This window comes from Eublepharis macularius, chromosome 1 (assembly GCF_028583425.1).
Source record: "Eublepharis macularius isolate TG4126 chromosome 1, MPM_Emac_v1.0, whole genome shotgun sequence".
NCBI lineage: Eukaryota > Metazoa > Chordata > Lepidosauria > Squamata > Eublepharidae > Eublepharis > Eublepharis macularius.
Window position 1 is genome coordinate 217,893,362 of NC_072790.1, and position 16,097 is coordinate 217,909,458.

General features: G+C 43.2%; 2 protein-coding genes across 2 annotated transcripts; both read right to left on the bottom strand.

Moving 5' to 3' along the window:
• Nucleotides 1–246: 246 nt before the first annotated feature.
• Nucleotides 247–1,766, bottom strand: LOC129325104 (gallinacin-9-like). Its single transcript, XM_054972641.1, has 2 exons — nt 1,643–1,766; nt 247–383 (listed from the first exon to the last, which is right to left on the bottom strand). Exons 1-2 carry the CDS (start codon nt 1,698–1,700, stop codon nt 247–249), a joined length of 195 nt encoding a protein of 64 aa, XP_054828616.1. The 5' UTR covers nt 1,701–1,766.
• Nucleotides 1,767–10,354: 8,588 nt separating this feature from the next.
• On the bottom strand, nt 10,355–14,968 carry LOC129336521 (gallinacin-9-like). Its single transcript, XM_054989651.1, has 4 exons — nt 14,871–14,968; nt 14,646–14,776; nt 12,767–12,899; nt 10,355–10,548 (listed from the first exon to the last, which is right to left on the bottom strand). The coding sequence occupies exons 1-4, from the start codon at nt 14,960–14,962 to the stop codon at nt 10,521–10,523; spliced, it is 384 nt and encodes a 127-aa protein (XP_054845626.1). The 5' UTR covers nt 14,963–14,968; the 3' UTR covers nt 10,355–10,520.
• Between the last annotated feature and the right edge of the window lie 1,129 nt (nt 14,969–16,097).

Consider the following 16,097-nt stretch of genomic DNA (forward strand, 5'->3'; position numbering starts at 1 on the left):
CAGCTTTCTGATGGCTGAGATGCATGGAGCTACGTCCCTGATTCTTATTTATCAGACAAGAATTTTAATATGGGATTAGGCCCACAAGAATCAGAATCTAAACCACCTAAGTTACAACTCCTTTATTTCACCTGCTTTATCTACGTGAATTTAGGATTGTCTGCCTATTCTTTTATACTAAACCTACTTTCTAGTGGCACAATCCCCAAGACCATTCTCCCAGCCTCAACCAGATTGATCTTTTCCTTACCATTTACAGCAGTTCAAGAGTCCATTATGACATGTCCCTCCTGTAGGCTGTGAAGGCAAACGGCATGGCTGAGAGTTACAGGAACCTCCATTCCGAACACATTCTAATGTATCTGGTGGAGCTTGAGCATTTCCTGCCAAAAGAACAGAAACAAAAAGAAATTTTCCACAGAAGAGGGAAAGAAATTTGTGGCAAGGACTTTCACTCTGGGCCATGTCTCCTAGTCTCTCTCTAAGATCTGTAGAGATAATTAATTAGTGTCCCTAATTTTTAAAAAGTCTGCTTCTCTAAGTAATCAATTTTCCCCCAGCATTTGCCACATCGTGACTTCACTCTTCTCAAGAAAGCAATGTGGAAAGGAGACACCTTAGGTATCATATTGAATAACAAAGCAGCAAAGGGCTAGCCTATCAAACTGCCTCCATAAAATAATCTTGGCTATTGTAAACACAGCAATATAAAATCCACTGTGTTTCTGTTGACTTAAATAGGCTAGCTAATGCTATGAAAATAGACTCCCCTAGCCAGCTATCTTTTTATTACAATGCTCATTGAATCAGTTGAGCACTATTAAATGTATGTCTTTAAGCTGATGATAGCTCTGCTATATTTATTACTCCAAGTCCATTTTCTCCCTGGTCCAATGCCATCCATACTACAGAGAAATTACATCTTCTGAATCATGAAGCAACTCTACCTGTGTGGGCATGGAAAAGTTAGTCTCAGTTAATGCAGATGAAAACCATAGTTTAATTGAATTTACTATGGTCCTTCCTAATTTGGCTCCCACCACAAATTATGATTAGTTAGGCTCGAACAAACCAGGATCTGAAACTGTGGCTTTTAAGTTAATCAACCAAATGCAATCAGTCCTAACTATGATTTCACTTGTTCCCTGGGGCTGCCCTCATACTTGCCCCAACTATGGAAATGCCATGCCCAAGCAAAGGCAATGAAACCAGCCTTTCCACAGCAAACTAAGATCTGAATGGTCTTTGGAAGCCGAATCCTGATTTCACAAACTAATCATAACTGACTCACTCATGAGGTCTTCCGAGCTTTAGTATGGCAATGGGAGAAATTAACTTGGGAAAGCTTTTAGAGAAGCAACAGTTTGTGCAGGAGGAAGCCAAAAGGAGAGCAAGAAGGAAGTGGAACCTTCCCACAAACAGGAGAACTGCCAGCCTCCCGCATAGAGAACAGACACAGCAGCTGCAAGAGCTCTCATCCGTTTCAGCTTCAGAACACATTTACCTTAGATACATATTCACTGAACATGATGGGCTTACTTGAAAGGAAACAGGCCTAGGATGAAGGATAACCAAAGGTTGGGGTTCTTGTCCTGTCCTTACATCTTATGCCAGCCCTCCATATAATTTCACTTTCTCTTACCTGGAAATGCTTGACAGAAGAATAAGAAGATGGCAAAAAGAAGACAGAGGAGCCTCATGATTGGTTGAAGCTTGGTGCAGTCCTGCTTTGCTGGACTGGAAGAAGAGCGTGTGAAACAGCAATGGAGAGTCTGTATTTATTAAGGTTTGCAGAAAATTGCATAATGAAATTTCATTAATGACTGACTGACTTTTCGAAGGAAGCCCATGCCTCTTTCTCACTGTAGCATTCAGTAGGGTACAAACACTACAAGCCCCCCTCCTGTAGGCCCATGTCATACAACCATTACTGTTTAACTAGAAGGGTAACCAAATGACTCCATTCACTTTTTCCAGCCAAGCGTGGGCTGTTCTCCACAAAGGAATTGGGATTGGATGAAAAGGAAGGAGGGTCTGGATGAGGCAGGCCTTGATCCTGCTTGCTAAGCTGGCTCACCTTCTGGCTTATTGCTCAGTATGTTCCTCTGTTTGTTGTGATGTCTGCCCGATGGAAAGATTGATGAAATTGTCCCTGATTAACCAAGTATCAACTGTGGGGGCAGCAACTGGGTTACATGGAAAGGCCAAAAACATTAGTCATATATGGAGCAGAGTGGAAAGAATTTTCCTCTTAAAATGCCCCCTGGATTCCTCTGTTGATGTCTATTACTTACCCCCCCCCCCAGATGTTCTGAATAATCACTTGCTCTTGATGGTATTCTCTCCCCCCCCCCTGTCTTTGACAAATTGATAGTATTTAATAGCTGGAATGGAATGGCACTAGCAGTTGCTAGATGATGATGATGTTAAGCATTTATATACTGCTTTTGGATTTTTAAATCATCAGCTCAGCTGATGCCCCGCGCAATGGTCAGAGGCACAGAGCTGTCCTCCTTATGGGCTGCCTTGGTTCTTGTGAGAGGCTTTTTGCAACAGCACAGTACTATTCAGTACAATATACTTTCTCCCCAAGAAGAAAAAGGGGAAATTAAGGAGCTGCACTTACTCTTGCTAATTCTTGTGTAGGAGAATAGACAAACAGGAGAGGAAATCAGGAGTACTGTTTCAGCTTACATCCTTCTTGCCAATGGTTATCAGGTAAATGACAGGTTGTTTGGCAGTTTGCAATCAGTTCATGTCTATTGGCATGAGTGGGCTTCTTGCAGCCATTGGGACATGACTGCTAGTTGATGAAGGATCATCTGGGAGTCAGCTTCTGATTTCTTGATGGGGGAGGTTTGCTTTGTAGCCAGAAAAGTAGAAGGGTGGGGAAGAGAACAACAGCAGCTCACTATTAGCTGATGGTAGGGAACACCAGGAAGCTGGGTTCTTCTGATTTCCCAGTGTGGAAAGTTTGTTGCATGCCAGCTTTGCTGAGATACAGCAACTAGGGGAGAAGGTGACTGGCTGATTCACCATCTCGTCTATCCCCCCCCCCCCCAAAAAATTGTCAGCTTGGGTTGCAGTCTACACTGTAGGATTGGGGTGGAGAGAAAAGAAGCATCTTTCTTTTCACTCCAAATGAAACTGACATCTTGGGTTGAGGAAATCAGGCATGATCTCCTCCTGTCCTCTGCAGACCAGCCGGATGGCTTGGGGATGGGAGATAAAGGCAGTCCTCTTCTCCTCCGCAACTGAGTATTTGAGCTGTAGACAGCAGGAACACTTCCTTCCTGTTTTCTGTTGCCATTTTGTCAGTTTGGGGTGGAGATGAAAGAAACAATTTTTCTTCTGCCCACCCAAAACTGACAAAATGACTGCAAAGTATAACAATCTCCTTCCATTCTCTCCACCTGAAGTTCTCAGTATGGAAGTGTGTGTCAGAATCTTCCCTCCCCAGCTATTACCTTGCACTGAAAAGAATAAGACTGAATTGCTCCTACTCTCTTCAGCCTGTTCTTCCAGTTTGGGGTGGAGTTAACATCCTCAGAGAATCCACTTTTGATCTCCAAACTTCTGGCTAGGTCCCTGCATGGTGGGGGACTCAGCAAGACATTTCATAGGGAATTTCTATTCAGGGGTTCTTTGAAATATTTGTTGGAAGCTGAATGGATTAGGTGATCAACTCGCTTGTGTTTAGGACAGCCAAGCACAGTATGAAGTGAGAGGAAGAGGGAGGCTTGCTAGCTGGGCAGCTGGAACAGGACTCAGGCCACAACTTGTTCCTGGGCTGAGAACAGCTGGCATCAGAGTTCCAGCTAAGCTGCTTCTGCATTGCCTAGGTTGCTTGGGGGCTGGAGGCACTTCACACATGCACTTTACTCTCTACTTTCTCCCATCCTCCACAGAGCCTCTAGTGCCATTCAGGAGCTGCCTGAGGCTAATCATAGTGAGGCTGGGAGATCCACTACTGCCAAACATAGTGAGTCTGCCTGCCAAATTTGTGCACTGGAAGATTTGCTGCATCTCTAATTATTGCAAAAGGTCTACTGGACAGAGAGTCTCTTTGCCTAAGTTTTCAGAGATGAAATCTGGGGAGCGTTTGATTTCTGTCTCTTAGCCAATGTGCTACACCAGCAGAATAATCCCAGCAAATATGAATAACATGCAATAGAACTTCGCCACTATTCACCAGCTTGCTCGAAATACTTGACTGTGTTTGAAAGATGTATTTAGTGCTGGATGAGTTCCCTGGGAAGAAATGTCCTGAAATGAATAAATTCAGGACAAGCTTTGTGAGCCAGTGGAAAAAAGAAGGGGAGGGAAAGCTTATCGCAATGCTCCTGTGTGCCTCTTCTGCAAGTCAGAATTTTAATGGTCTCTAAAATGGGGATCTGCTCTCTTTTTTATCTGGATTTTGGCAGGGAGGATGTAATCCTTGTAGCCTTCAGAAAGCTGAGTAAGTCTGGGGCCTTGTCAGTGCTTGGATGGGGAAACCCCAGGAATTCTATGTACACCATCCTGAGTTCCCAGGAACAAATATGAGAAGTTTATCTGAAAAATTATTTTAAAGGAAAAGAACATTTCTACATCTTGAGATTCCAGAGGCTGAGAACAAAGAATAGGAGGCATTTGTGTGTGTTATTTATAATTAACAGAAGTTTTTTGCATGGTTAACTTCAACCAAAACTTTCAATTCCCAAGTTGACACAATCAGAACATTTCCCCTTGATAGATAAATTGCTGAATTACTTACCTGAGCATAGTTTTTAGAAACTTTCAGCTGGCTGGCATTTGCTTCCTTTATATGGCAGTAAAGTTAGTGGTTATAGTGTTAGATTAAAAGACCAGGGTTTAAATTACCTTTTAGACTAGAAGCTTGTCAGGGCTCGCAGCAGCCACCACTGGGCAGGGCGCTGGGCAGTCTGCTTCTGATGTCAAAGGGGGGGGGGCAGGGATTCTGCAGGACCCTGGTCTGTGGAAGGAGGGGCAGTATACATCACCCAGACTCCCTCTCAATCCACTCGCTGGCCTGCTCAACCTGTGCCACTCATCCTCTTTGGTCTCTGCCATCTCCTCCTCCTTCATCCACTCTCTTCCTAGCCTTTGCTCTGCTTCCACACCATCACTCCTTACTCACACCCAACCACCCCAGAGCTCTTCCCAGCCAGCTTTTATAGGGCCTTCTCTCAGCACCCCGTCCTCCTTGCAGGTCCTGCCTGCCAGGCCACACCCCTCCTTGGCCTCCCAGCATTGGCCTGGGCTGTCTCAAGCTGCTGCAGCTGGGGTAGCTGGCTGGGCTGCCTGGATCAGCAACAGTTGCGTTATGTTGGCTGGCTGCCAGGCCTCTCTGGCTGAGCTGATTACTGAAGGTAGGCCCAGCTGTGACCCCTTGGCTGGCTGCCCAGTTCTTCCCACAGAATGCCTTCAGCAGCTCCACCTGGAGGGGCTTGATTGTGAGCATCTCCTGAGCCAGGCTGCTGTCTTCAAGCTGAGGTGGAGGTTGGGGCGTGGCTCTGAGCTGCTGTGGCTGCTTCTCCTCCCTGCCAGGTAAAAGCTCTGTTTGGGCTGCTGCTGGGCCCCTATTCCCCCTGCCTTTTCCTCTGGCCTGCTTAGCTCCCTCTCCTCCCCCTGGAGGGTGGGACCAGCTGGTCTCCCCCTGCTCCCTCCAGCCCTCTGGGGCTTTGGCCTTTTGCCCCTTCCCCCTGGAGTAGGCAGGTCCTGGACCTGGTTGCTGGCTGGGGCGGCAGGGCTGCTGCCTCCCAGTTGCCTCCCACTGTTCCCTCCTGGCAAGTCTGGGGGCTGGGACTCAGACCCCGGACAAAGCTCACTGCGTGGTCTTGGGCAGGGCTCCCCAACCTTTTTGAGCCTGTGCGCACCTTTGGAGTTCTGACAAAGGGGGGTGGGCCCAAACACAAAAGGACATAACTCCATCTCATTTTAAGTTATCCCCATTCTACAGTTTTCAGTTTTAATTAGGTTTAAAAAAAAAAAGCTTGGATTTTTGGATGATTTTATTTTTTACCAGTACAGCCTGCCATTCTTGGCCGCTGGAATGCAAGACTCTGGGATAGTAAAAAGGAAGAATGTAGCGCTACATGTCCTCATGCTCAATTTTAATTTGCTGTTACCTTGCCCCCTCAAATAACTAACTAGTTTATTTACTTTAGAGGGAAAGGGTCAGGTCAAATCAGGGGCTGAAAAATTGAGGTAATTCAATCTCTCTCTCTCTGAGGTAAAATCAGAAAATGTATAGACTTCAGTTCTTATGCTATTCACAGATACTTAAAGGCTTGTTTTGAGGCTTTGATTCCCTTGTTCATCCCGAAGCACTATACTATACTATACTATACTATACTATACTATACTATACTATACTATACTATACTATACTATACTATACTATACTATACTATACTATACTATACTATACTATACTATACTATACTATACTATACTATACTATACTATACTATACTATACTATACTATACTTTCTTTTAGTATTTTCTTTCTCTTCTGGAGTTAGGAAGGCTGGTACCCACTTTCTGATATCCCAGCCTCCTTCTCTTTACACATCAGTGCTTTCCTTCAGTCGTTAACTGAATCTGAAGGTCTCCACAGGCAGTTTCCAACCACACCCAACCAGGGATCTCTTCACTATGGGTGTGCAAAATATTGGGGGGGGGGGTTTCCTGCTTCAGGAAACCCGAAGCAGAAAAAAGAGAAATAAGCAAAGCAAGCGGCGGCAAAGCAGCCCTTTGAACTCCATCTGGGTCACGGGGGATTTCCCCCCCCCCCCGACGACCAGGGTGAAGCACAGAAGGGCACTTTCACTGCTTCTTTCCCCGCCAAGCAGCAGTTTAAATGCCCCTTTAACTGCAGCTGCGCAGTGGCACAGAAAGGAGCATTTAAAACCCTGTGTCCTGAAGCTTCCCAAAGCGATACGAATCGTTTCCAAATCGAGTCCCGAATCCTGGGCCTGATACGGAAATTGCAAATCAGGTACAATTTGGGTGTTTTACCTGAATTGGAAACCCAATTCGCACATTCCTACTCTTCAGAGCTACCTCCCTGTTTGACTGGGTAGAAAAATCTCTCTTTAGAAGATTTATCCCCTTTCTTTGGCGCATTTGGGAGTCTGTACCTACTTCCCAAACTTCCTTACCAATTTTCTCCAGTTCTCCTGCCAGTGTTAAAACTGCTCTCTGTGAGGACTCCCAACTCTTCTCTTGGGATCTCTGTCTGCTAGGGATCTCTGTCTGTCTGAAAACAGATACTCCTCTTTCCAGCTCATGCTACCTAATCAAATGCCTTGGAGTAGTATGTCACTCAAAACTGTCTGATTTTTTGAAGGATTATACTGCAGCTGTGTGTGTACCGCCCTTCCAGGTTTTTTAAAATGTGCAATTCATCACATTTGTGCTCAGACTTTCTGCTTGCTACCATGGCAACTTGCAGTATTTAATTTTGCTTCCTGTTTTTTCTATATCTTGTCTGCTTTCCATCATTACATTATACCTTTGACTCCCCACCTATCCTGCTGTATCTTAAAAGAGAAATGGTCAATACCTGTGGCAACTCTGATCCAGGCACACATTGTTCCTGCCTCCTTTTCCTATCATACATTTTTTCTGGACCTTCTGCCATTTGTGATTGAACACTTATGATCCTATGCTATTAAAGCAACTTGCCGCCAAACACATGCAAGTCTCACAAAAACAGCAAATCTTTGTGAAGTGTGTCCAAGAAGAAAGAGAATCTGCAGCTGAGTATTATTTTCAATTTGCTATCACTAGTTTGATGGCAGGACAAGTGAGGCTACATGGGCCTCTATGGACATCTATCCTGGATGATCTTTAGAAAGGGTGGAATTTTTAAGGCATGGGATTAGGAGTTTAATGGGAACAATCAATTTGGAATCCTTAGACATGGATGTATTGTTAGAAAGGGCTGAGGGTAGAGTATCTGCTGGGAGGTGAGAAAAAGAAAAGGAAAAAGATGGCTCCAGTGATTTGTTCTAGTCATGCTGTCTATGGGGGTAAACAGAAACATCAGTATCCAAGAGGACCCACACTTTAGAAATTAGTTTTTATGTGGTGGAAGAGGCAGGGATTTTATGCAGGGCACTAAGCCTTTTTCTACTTATATAGAAAAGGGAGTGACTTTGAGAGTTCAAATTTGGAGACACTTGATAGCAAAAGGAATGGATATAAAACCTGTGGCTGGAGCTCCATTGCAGGTACTGACTGCCAGATTGATTAGTGTGAATCATGTGAATAACAACAACAACAACATTTGATTTATATACCGCCCTTCAGGACAACTTAATGCCCACTCAGAGTGGTTTACAAAGTATATTACTGTCCACACACCCTGTGAGGTAGATGGGGCTGAGAGAGCTCTGGAAAAGCTGTGACTGACCCAAGGTCACCCAGTTGGCTTCAGGTGGAGGAGTGGGGAATCAAACCCAGTTCTCCAGATTAGAGTCCCGCTGCTCTTAACCACTACACCAAACTGGCTATCCATGAGATGTGAAGGCATCTCATGAGTCTTGGACACTGCCCCATCTCCTATTGTCCCCTCAACTAGGGTTGCTGACATCCAAGTGGGGCCCTGAGATCTTCTGAAATGACAACTAATCTCCAGACTGCAGAGATCAGTTCCTGTAGAAAAAAATGTCTGCTGTAGTGGGGTGTGTGTGGACTCTATGTCATTACACTCTGCTAATATCGATGTCCTCCCCAAACTCTGCCCTCCCCAGACTTCACTCCCAAATCTCCAGAAATTTCCCAACCCAGAGCTGGTTGCCCTTCTTCTGGCCTAGCTGAACATGGTGAAGTAACAACTCTGGCTCCTGTTTGTTATTCTGATGTCACGTGGCTTCCTGTCATATGCTTTCTGCTGATCCCTGGGCAATATAGATGGGTCCCGAGTCTGAGTCTGGAAAAACTGAATATAAATGGATTAGCTGACACTGTGGAGGATTTTACCATTAGAAGGATTTATTAGCAGTCAGACCTCTTCATTATGTTGAAAGGACAGTTTATGAATATGGGAAATCATAAACCCCTTCTCCTCCTGTGCATCAAGTGCTGAACACTGTCTGCCTAGGCAGAGTGGATGGCAACTGCGGCTGGTGCTGGAAAATTACCAGAAGGTGTGTCAGATTGACTACTTACCTATCCACTTCCCAAAGAAGCACTTAAGTAAAACAAAGAAGTCCTCCAAGAGTTCCTGAATTAATCACATACACACCCTTCCCAATCTGGGCTATGCAGGGACCTGATAAGACCTTCTTGTCTAGTGATCATAGGTCATCAAGCACTTTTCTCACCTATAGTTCCTTCTAGATAATCATATCTAATCTCTGCCAAAGTATTGTCCATCTCCAGAAACAGCCATTAAGTTATTGTTCTTTCTGTAAGACACAAGCCATCCTCACTACCACTACTGTGGACCTTGTCTCCCTTCAGGACTGGTAAATATCACCCCATCCCAATTACTCTTTCCATTTCCTCCCTTTTTTCTAGTTATCTCTTTAAGTACGCTGTGTGTGTTCTCTGTGTGTTTGCGCTTTTTGCTCTGTTAATAAAGAAACCTTTCCTGTTCATCACCCTCCTGTTTACTTGAGAGTTCTGTAAGGGAATGATCCTGGTATACATTAATGCAGATCCTGCAGTTACCCACTATTGCCGTGTCTCCTTGAATGCTAATTCCCCCAACTCACAAGAAGACAGCACCATTTGGGTAACAGATCGGGTGTTAACATGAAGCTTTGGGGAATAAATTTATTTCTGTTTTGAGAGCTGTCTTTTTAGACCTAGTGTTATTTTTTAACTGCACTATGAATCAGTGAGTTATTAGCATACTTAAAATGTGATGCTTCATGAAGGGCCTTGCAGTTTGCTGATTTTAGGGCCTGATGAGTCTAGGTTTGTAATTTGCCAAACCAAAAATGGATCTTAAAAGCATTGAGTTGAGGACATTGTTTCATTCTAGTAGCAATGCCAAGATTTCTCCCATCAAGCATTGAAGGAGTAATCCTGGGTGCTTGTTCCAGCACCAGGGTGGTGTGTTGATCATGCACCATCAGTTATTTTCTAGAACCTGAAGAGCACTGCCTCTGAGAAGGTCCTGCATCAGCTCTTCTGCTGCTGCCAAGCTGGGTTCTTCAGAACAAGCTACTATTAAAAAAAGGGGGAAGTGATACACAAAGGGGGTCTTGTGTTTGGATTCAAAGGGGCGCATACAATTATTTCTGATAGCACTGAATATTTGACATTCCCTAAAAACTAGAATATTTTCTTATTCCAGTGGTAGAAGAGTTAATTATGTCATGAGGCCAAGTAATATACTTTTACATCACTTTTATTTTATTAGATGAGTGGTATCCAGATTTTCTCCAGCACAGTCCAAATGATCAGTTCTTCATTCACCACTTGGAAGATGGTAGCATCAGTATCAGAAATAGGCTTTCTCCACTATGCCAGAGGTCTTATGTGGTCTGTTATGACTGGTTCAATGTCTGCGACTGTCTGCCCAAGGGCTACACAAAGAAAAAAATCAAGATATAGTCACTAAATTTGTCAATATTCTTTTTCTTGTCATGCTCTTGAAAGCCAGTTTTCAAGGCTCAATCACTCTACTGTCAAGTTGAGGTTTGATATTTAAGATGAGATGTTGATGAAGGAATAAGAGCTACCTAGATAGGTCAAGGATTGATCAATGATCATTTCTCATTTTGAATTCAGTAAAATAAAATTAAAGGAATGCATTATATCAAATAAATGGCAAAATTTGACCACCCCCTCTCACCCCAGAACCTGAATCAGTAGCAGCAGATTAGTCTTATATACTAATAGGGTCTTTGTCACCAATTATGAAGAAAGGAGAGGTTGAGAAGTTTTCTGTTAACACTGCCTTATCATGCTGCTGCAGAAAAAGATGCTAGCTCAGTTTAAAATATTATTAGAACAACAACTGAGAAGAATATGGCCATCATAATGTTACTACATAAGTTTATGATGTGACCACCTTTAGAATAATATGTATAGTTTCCAGGTCTTGCAATTTAGAATAATATTATAGAAAAGGTAATGATGAAGAAAAGGCTAACCAAAATGAACAACCACTGACACAATTTCCCTGTGCCACCCCACCCACCCCCACAAAATTATTTGAATTTATTTGTTTGGAAACAGTATTCCTTAGGTGCTGGGGAAAAACAATAGGAAGGCCATGACGTGGTGATTAGAGGGTCAGTCTAGGGTCTGGGAGATTGAGGTTCAAATCCCCAGTTTGCTGGCTGACCTTGGACCAGTCTCTCTCAGCCTACCTATATCAAAAGGTTATTGCTAGGGTTGCTAACGTCAGTTTGAAAAATTCGTGGAGATTAGGGGTGGTGCCTGAGGAGTAGGTTGGCTGATGGTGTGTGACTGGCCTAAGGCCACCCAGCAAGCTTCCATGGCAGGGCAAGGATCTGAGCCTGGTTCTCCCAGATCTTACTCCCACACTCTAACCCAGATGTCCCTGCCTCTGCATAACAACCCTGGAATCCCTTGGTGGCCTCCCATCCAAGTACTAACCAAGGCCAGCTCTGGTTCATTTTTGTGATCTGATGAGATCTGGCCAAGCTGGCTACCCTGATCAAGGTAATAACACCTCAAAGACTAATTTACTGTGTCTTAAGCTTTCACAAAGCAGCCCCATACCAGCCTCTGATGGCAGCACAGTTCCAGAGGGCTAGGGAGGGTTAATCCTTCAGTGCTGCACATTGTCCCTTGAACCTTTGCACTGTGCAGTGTTGGGTGGGGTCAATTTGATGGGAAACATCTCTTTGCCCAAGTTTAGTGCAGGCAAGGAAAAGCAAAGTCATGGCCTGTGGCCATATCAAACTTGGAGTCAGAGTGGGTTGCCTAAATGCTATAAATTCCAATAGAGCAGACTCTTGCAGAATCTGCCCAATAAGTTTTATTTATTTGTACAGTTCAGATAAGAATTCATAAACCCCATATTAATCTGTTCCTTTTGTCTGGTGTCTTCATTTCAAGATATTGGTGCAAATAATTGATAGTCATCTATTCATTCTTCTGAGATTAAAATACTATCCTTGAGGATTACATTGTAGTGACAGCAAAATACGCACCAGCTGATGGCTCAGCCTTCCACTTCACAGACACTATGGAGACATGTCTCATGCATTAATCTTCCTTATGAATCCCTGCAACTTAAGGCTTTCCCACCTCATGTTTTGAAATGCCCTTTCCAAGTGCCCAAGATTCTAGCAAACTTGGTTTGAAAGAATGGTATCTCAGAAACAGAGACACTACTGATTCCATAAAAATAGTATACAAAACAGCAAACAACTTTCTAAAGGCACTTATACTCCCTCCTGATCAGTGCTATTTTTACTTGCCATCTCAAAAGAAAAGGGAGATGAAGTCCAGAGGGCTTCTTTGATATACCATCTTAGTGTCATCATAGAAAAGACTGTGACCTTGCTGCCTTCTGATGGCAGAAATACTTGGTGCTAAGCTTCTGTTTATTATTATTTTAGCAGACAAGACATTTCATATGGGATTAGACTTGGAAGTTCAGGGTTCCAAAACATCTAGAATACAAAAAAGTTTATTATCCCTTTATTTAGTCTTTTATTATTTGGATTTAAGATTTTCCTCCTGATCTTTTATACTAAATCTGTTTTCCAGTAATAAGAACCCACTGCCCATTCTCTCAGCCTCTAAAACATCGCATTTTGCTTTTACTTTTTACAGCAGATCAAGTCTCCATTCCGGCATGTCCCTCCAGTAGGCTGAGAAATACCCGGGCATGACAGATATTTACAGAAACCTCTGTTCATTCTGCACTCCATGGTATCTGATGAAGGGTAAGCATTTCCTGCCAAAAGAAAAGAAATAAAAAGAGATTTTATTTAGTTTGCCATAGCATCAGTGGTTTTCATGAGGGGAAGGGAAATGTGTGGCAAAGACTTCCATTCTGGGCAATGTTGCCTCATTTCTCGATTTCTTTTTTAGCAATTCCTCATTTTACTTTGTGTTTTCCTGTTCTTGAAACAGACCCATTACTTTTAATAGAATTAGTTATATTATATCACTGTATTTAAGTTTGCAATATTTTGGGTTTGTGGCCCTAAATAATTAGGCAACCATTTTTTAAAAATTAGAATTTCATCCATCAGTTCCCAGACTATGATTTCCCCGCAACCACGATTCCTGCCCCCCCGAGCATGATTCTCCCCCTCAAGAAAGCAATGTGGAAAATAGATATGTTATAGGATTGCCAACTCCAGGGTGGAAAATTCCTGGAGATTTGAGGGGTGAAACCTAGGGCATGGGGTTAGGGAGGGAAAGGACTTCAGCAGGCTATAATGTCATAGAGTCCTCTCTGCAAAGCAACAGTTTTCTCCAGAGTAACTGATCTCTGTAGTTTGGAGCTGAGTTGTAATTCTGGAACATCACCAGACCCCATCTGGCGATTGGCAACCCTAGTTAGGTTTCATTTTGAGTAACAGAAGTCACCAGCAGCAACAGAGGGATGGCCAATTAAATCTCCTCATAAAAAAACCTTGCACTCAGCTATTAAGCACGGCAATATGTTTGAAATCCACTATGTTCCTGTTACATTATAGTAAGGATGGCTTGCTATTAATATTCTGAAAAATATACTTTCATCACATATATGCTAGTCATATTTTATTACTATCCCATTTTCAATCAATTAAAATTCACATCATAAACCAGTAAAGATTTCTTAAAGATGATGATAGTTGTGCTATATTTATTACTAAAGAGAAAATTTTCCCGTGCCCTCCAAACTGTGGAGAAAATGCCACCTTCTGAATCGTTAAGTGATTCTAACTGTGGGAACATGGAAGCTCAAATTCTGCTGACACATAAAAAACACACAGTTTAATTGAATTAACTATGGTTAGTGTCATTTATCTGAACTTGACCCACCTTACTCTTATGATAAGTTAGAGCCTAGCAAACCAGGATCTGAAACCAATCATCCAGACATATTTAGTCTTAATGACAATTTCATATAATGTATGAATGTGGATGTCCTGGCCTAATCCTGGGTTGTTCCCTGGGGCTACCCTTCACACATACTCCAGAAATGGAGAATTCAGTCCCAAGAAAGGGCAAGGAAATAATCTAACAAACCTTAAAGGTCTTAAAAATTGCTAGTTTACTGAATCCTGATTTCACACACCAGTCATAGTTGAATCAGTCTTGGGGGCTCATTTTTGTCTCAACTGAACTTCATTGAAAATGAGAGAAATGAGCTTGGGGGACCTTTCAGGGAAGCAGCAGCAAGTTCAGGATGGGAGTCCAAAGGAGAGCAAGTAGGTAGCAGAATCCTCCCACATGGCACTTAAACAGCCGTGCTGCCAGCTTCCCATGCAGCCAATTGTGCAGCAAGAACACAAAATAGTTTCACTTTCTGAGCCTGCAATCTGAAACATGTTTACCTGAGGCAAATATTCACTGAACGTTGTGGGACTTATTTTTGAGAAAAGAGGCTTAGAATGAGGTATGCATGCCTAATACCCAATGGTGGGTCTGTTGTCCTCTCCTTAAATCACCAGCCCTTGGTATAATTTCAGTTTCTTCAGTCTCTTACCTGGAACCATTTGAAAGAGGAATACGAGGATGGCAGAGAGAAGAAAAAGGATCTTCATGGCTGGTTTAAGTTGGTGCAGTGCTGTTTCTGCTGGACTCTGAAGAGGAGTGTTTGAAACCAGCTTGAAGCTCCTGATGAAATGGCAACAGAGAGTCTGTATTTATTAAGGTTCATGGGGAATTACAACATGACAAAATTTCCCAATACTGGTCATTAATGACTGACCTTTGGGGTGGAAGTCTGTGCCTCTTTCTCACCACAGAGTTCAGTGGGGTACAAAGACTGCAATCCTTTTCCCGTATCCCCATGTAATGCATCCATTACTGTTTAACTAGAAGGGTATCTAGATGACTCACATCCCTTTTTCCAGCCAAGCATGGGCTGTTTTCTATAGAGGTTCAGGTAATGGAGGAAAAGGAAGGTGGATCCAAGGCCTTCATCCTGGTTTCTATGATTATTCACCTTCTAGCTTAGTGCCAAGTGTATTCGTCTGTTCTAGCTTTGTCATGACGCCTGCCCAATGGAAAGATGATGAAATTGTCCATGATTAACCAACAGTTTGGGGGTTACATAAAAAAGCCAGAAACATTAGTCATATATGAGCAGAGTGGAAAGCAATTTCCGCTCAAAATGCCCCCCTGGATTCCTCTGAATGCTGATGTTTATCACTTACCACAAATGCTCTGAATAATCACATACTCCAGATCCATTTTTTTTAGTGCTTGACAGCTGCTATAACACAGTGGCTAAGTGGTTCAGCAGTGAATCTGCAGTCTATTGGTTTAAATCCCACTACTGCCATGAGTTCAGTAGGAGGCCTTGGGTAAGCCATTCCTCTCAGCCCCAGCTCCCCAGCTGTATTGCAGGGATAATAATAACCAGGGCTTTTTTTCAGCAGGAACGTGGTGGAATGGAGTTTCGGAACCTCTTGAAAATGGTCACATGGCTGGTGACCCCGCCCCCTGATCTCCAGACAGAGGGGAGTTTAGATTGCCCTCCATGCCGCCAAGCAGTGTGGAGGGCAATCTAAACTCCCCTCTGTCTGTAGATCAGGGGGCGGGGCCACCAGCCATGTGACCATTTTCTCTGAGGGCAACCCACTGAGTTGAAGAGTGGCATATAAGCACAGTATCATTGTCATTGTCACTTGCCAGTTTTCAACAGCTGACATGGAAATGCAACTAGCAATTGCATGGTAATGGTAACGATCATTTTTTTTATTGTTTACATTATTTATAGTCAGCGTTTCTCACTAAGATTCATGGCAGATTACACAGAGTAAGTCAATACTATCAACAATTGGGACATCTGATACACAATGCAATAGGTATGTGCCACAAACCCACGTCCAACTCAGGCTTAGGCTGACCTTTCCCTACCCTGAGGTAAAACTTCTCCTCTTTAAGCCTATGAAGCTGTATACTGGGCTGGAAAGCCTCTGGTAGCGTGGTT

Bases quoted from the DNA above. Each gene is read 5' to 3' on its own strand.
- LOC129325104 (XM_054972641.1), bottom strand. From the start codon at position 1,700: ATGAGGCTCCTCTGTCTTCTTTTTGCCATCTTCTTATTCTTCTGTCAA. The intron at 384-1,642 runs GTAAGAGAAAGT...TTCTTTTGGCAG, and splicing joins CTTCTGTCAAGCATTTCCAG to GAAATGCTCAAGCTCCACCA.
- LOC129336521 (XM_054989651.1), bottom strand. From the start codon at position 14,962: ATGCATTACATGGGGATACGGGAAAAGGATTGCAGTCTTTGTACCCCA. The intron at 12,900-14,645 runs GTAAGAGACTGA...TTCTTTTGGCAG, and splicing joins CCTCTTTCAAATGGTTCCAG to GAAATGCTTACCCTTCATCA. The intron at 10,549-12,766 runs GTAAAAGCAAAA...TTCTTTGTGTAG, and splicing joins GACTTGATCTGCTGTAAAAA to CCCTTGGGCAGACAGTCGCA.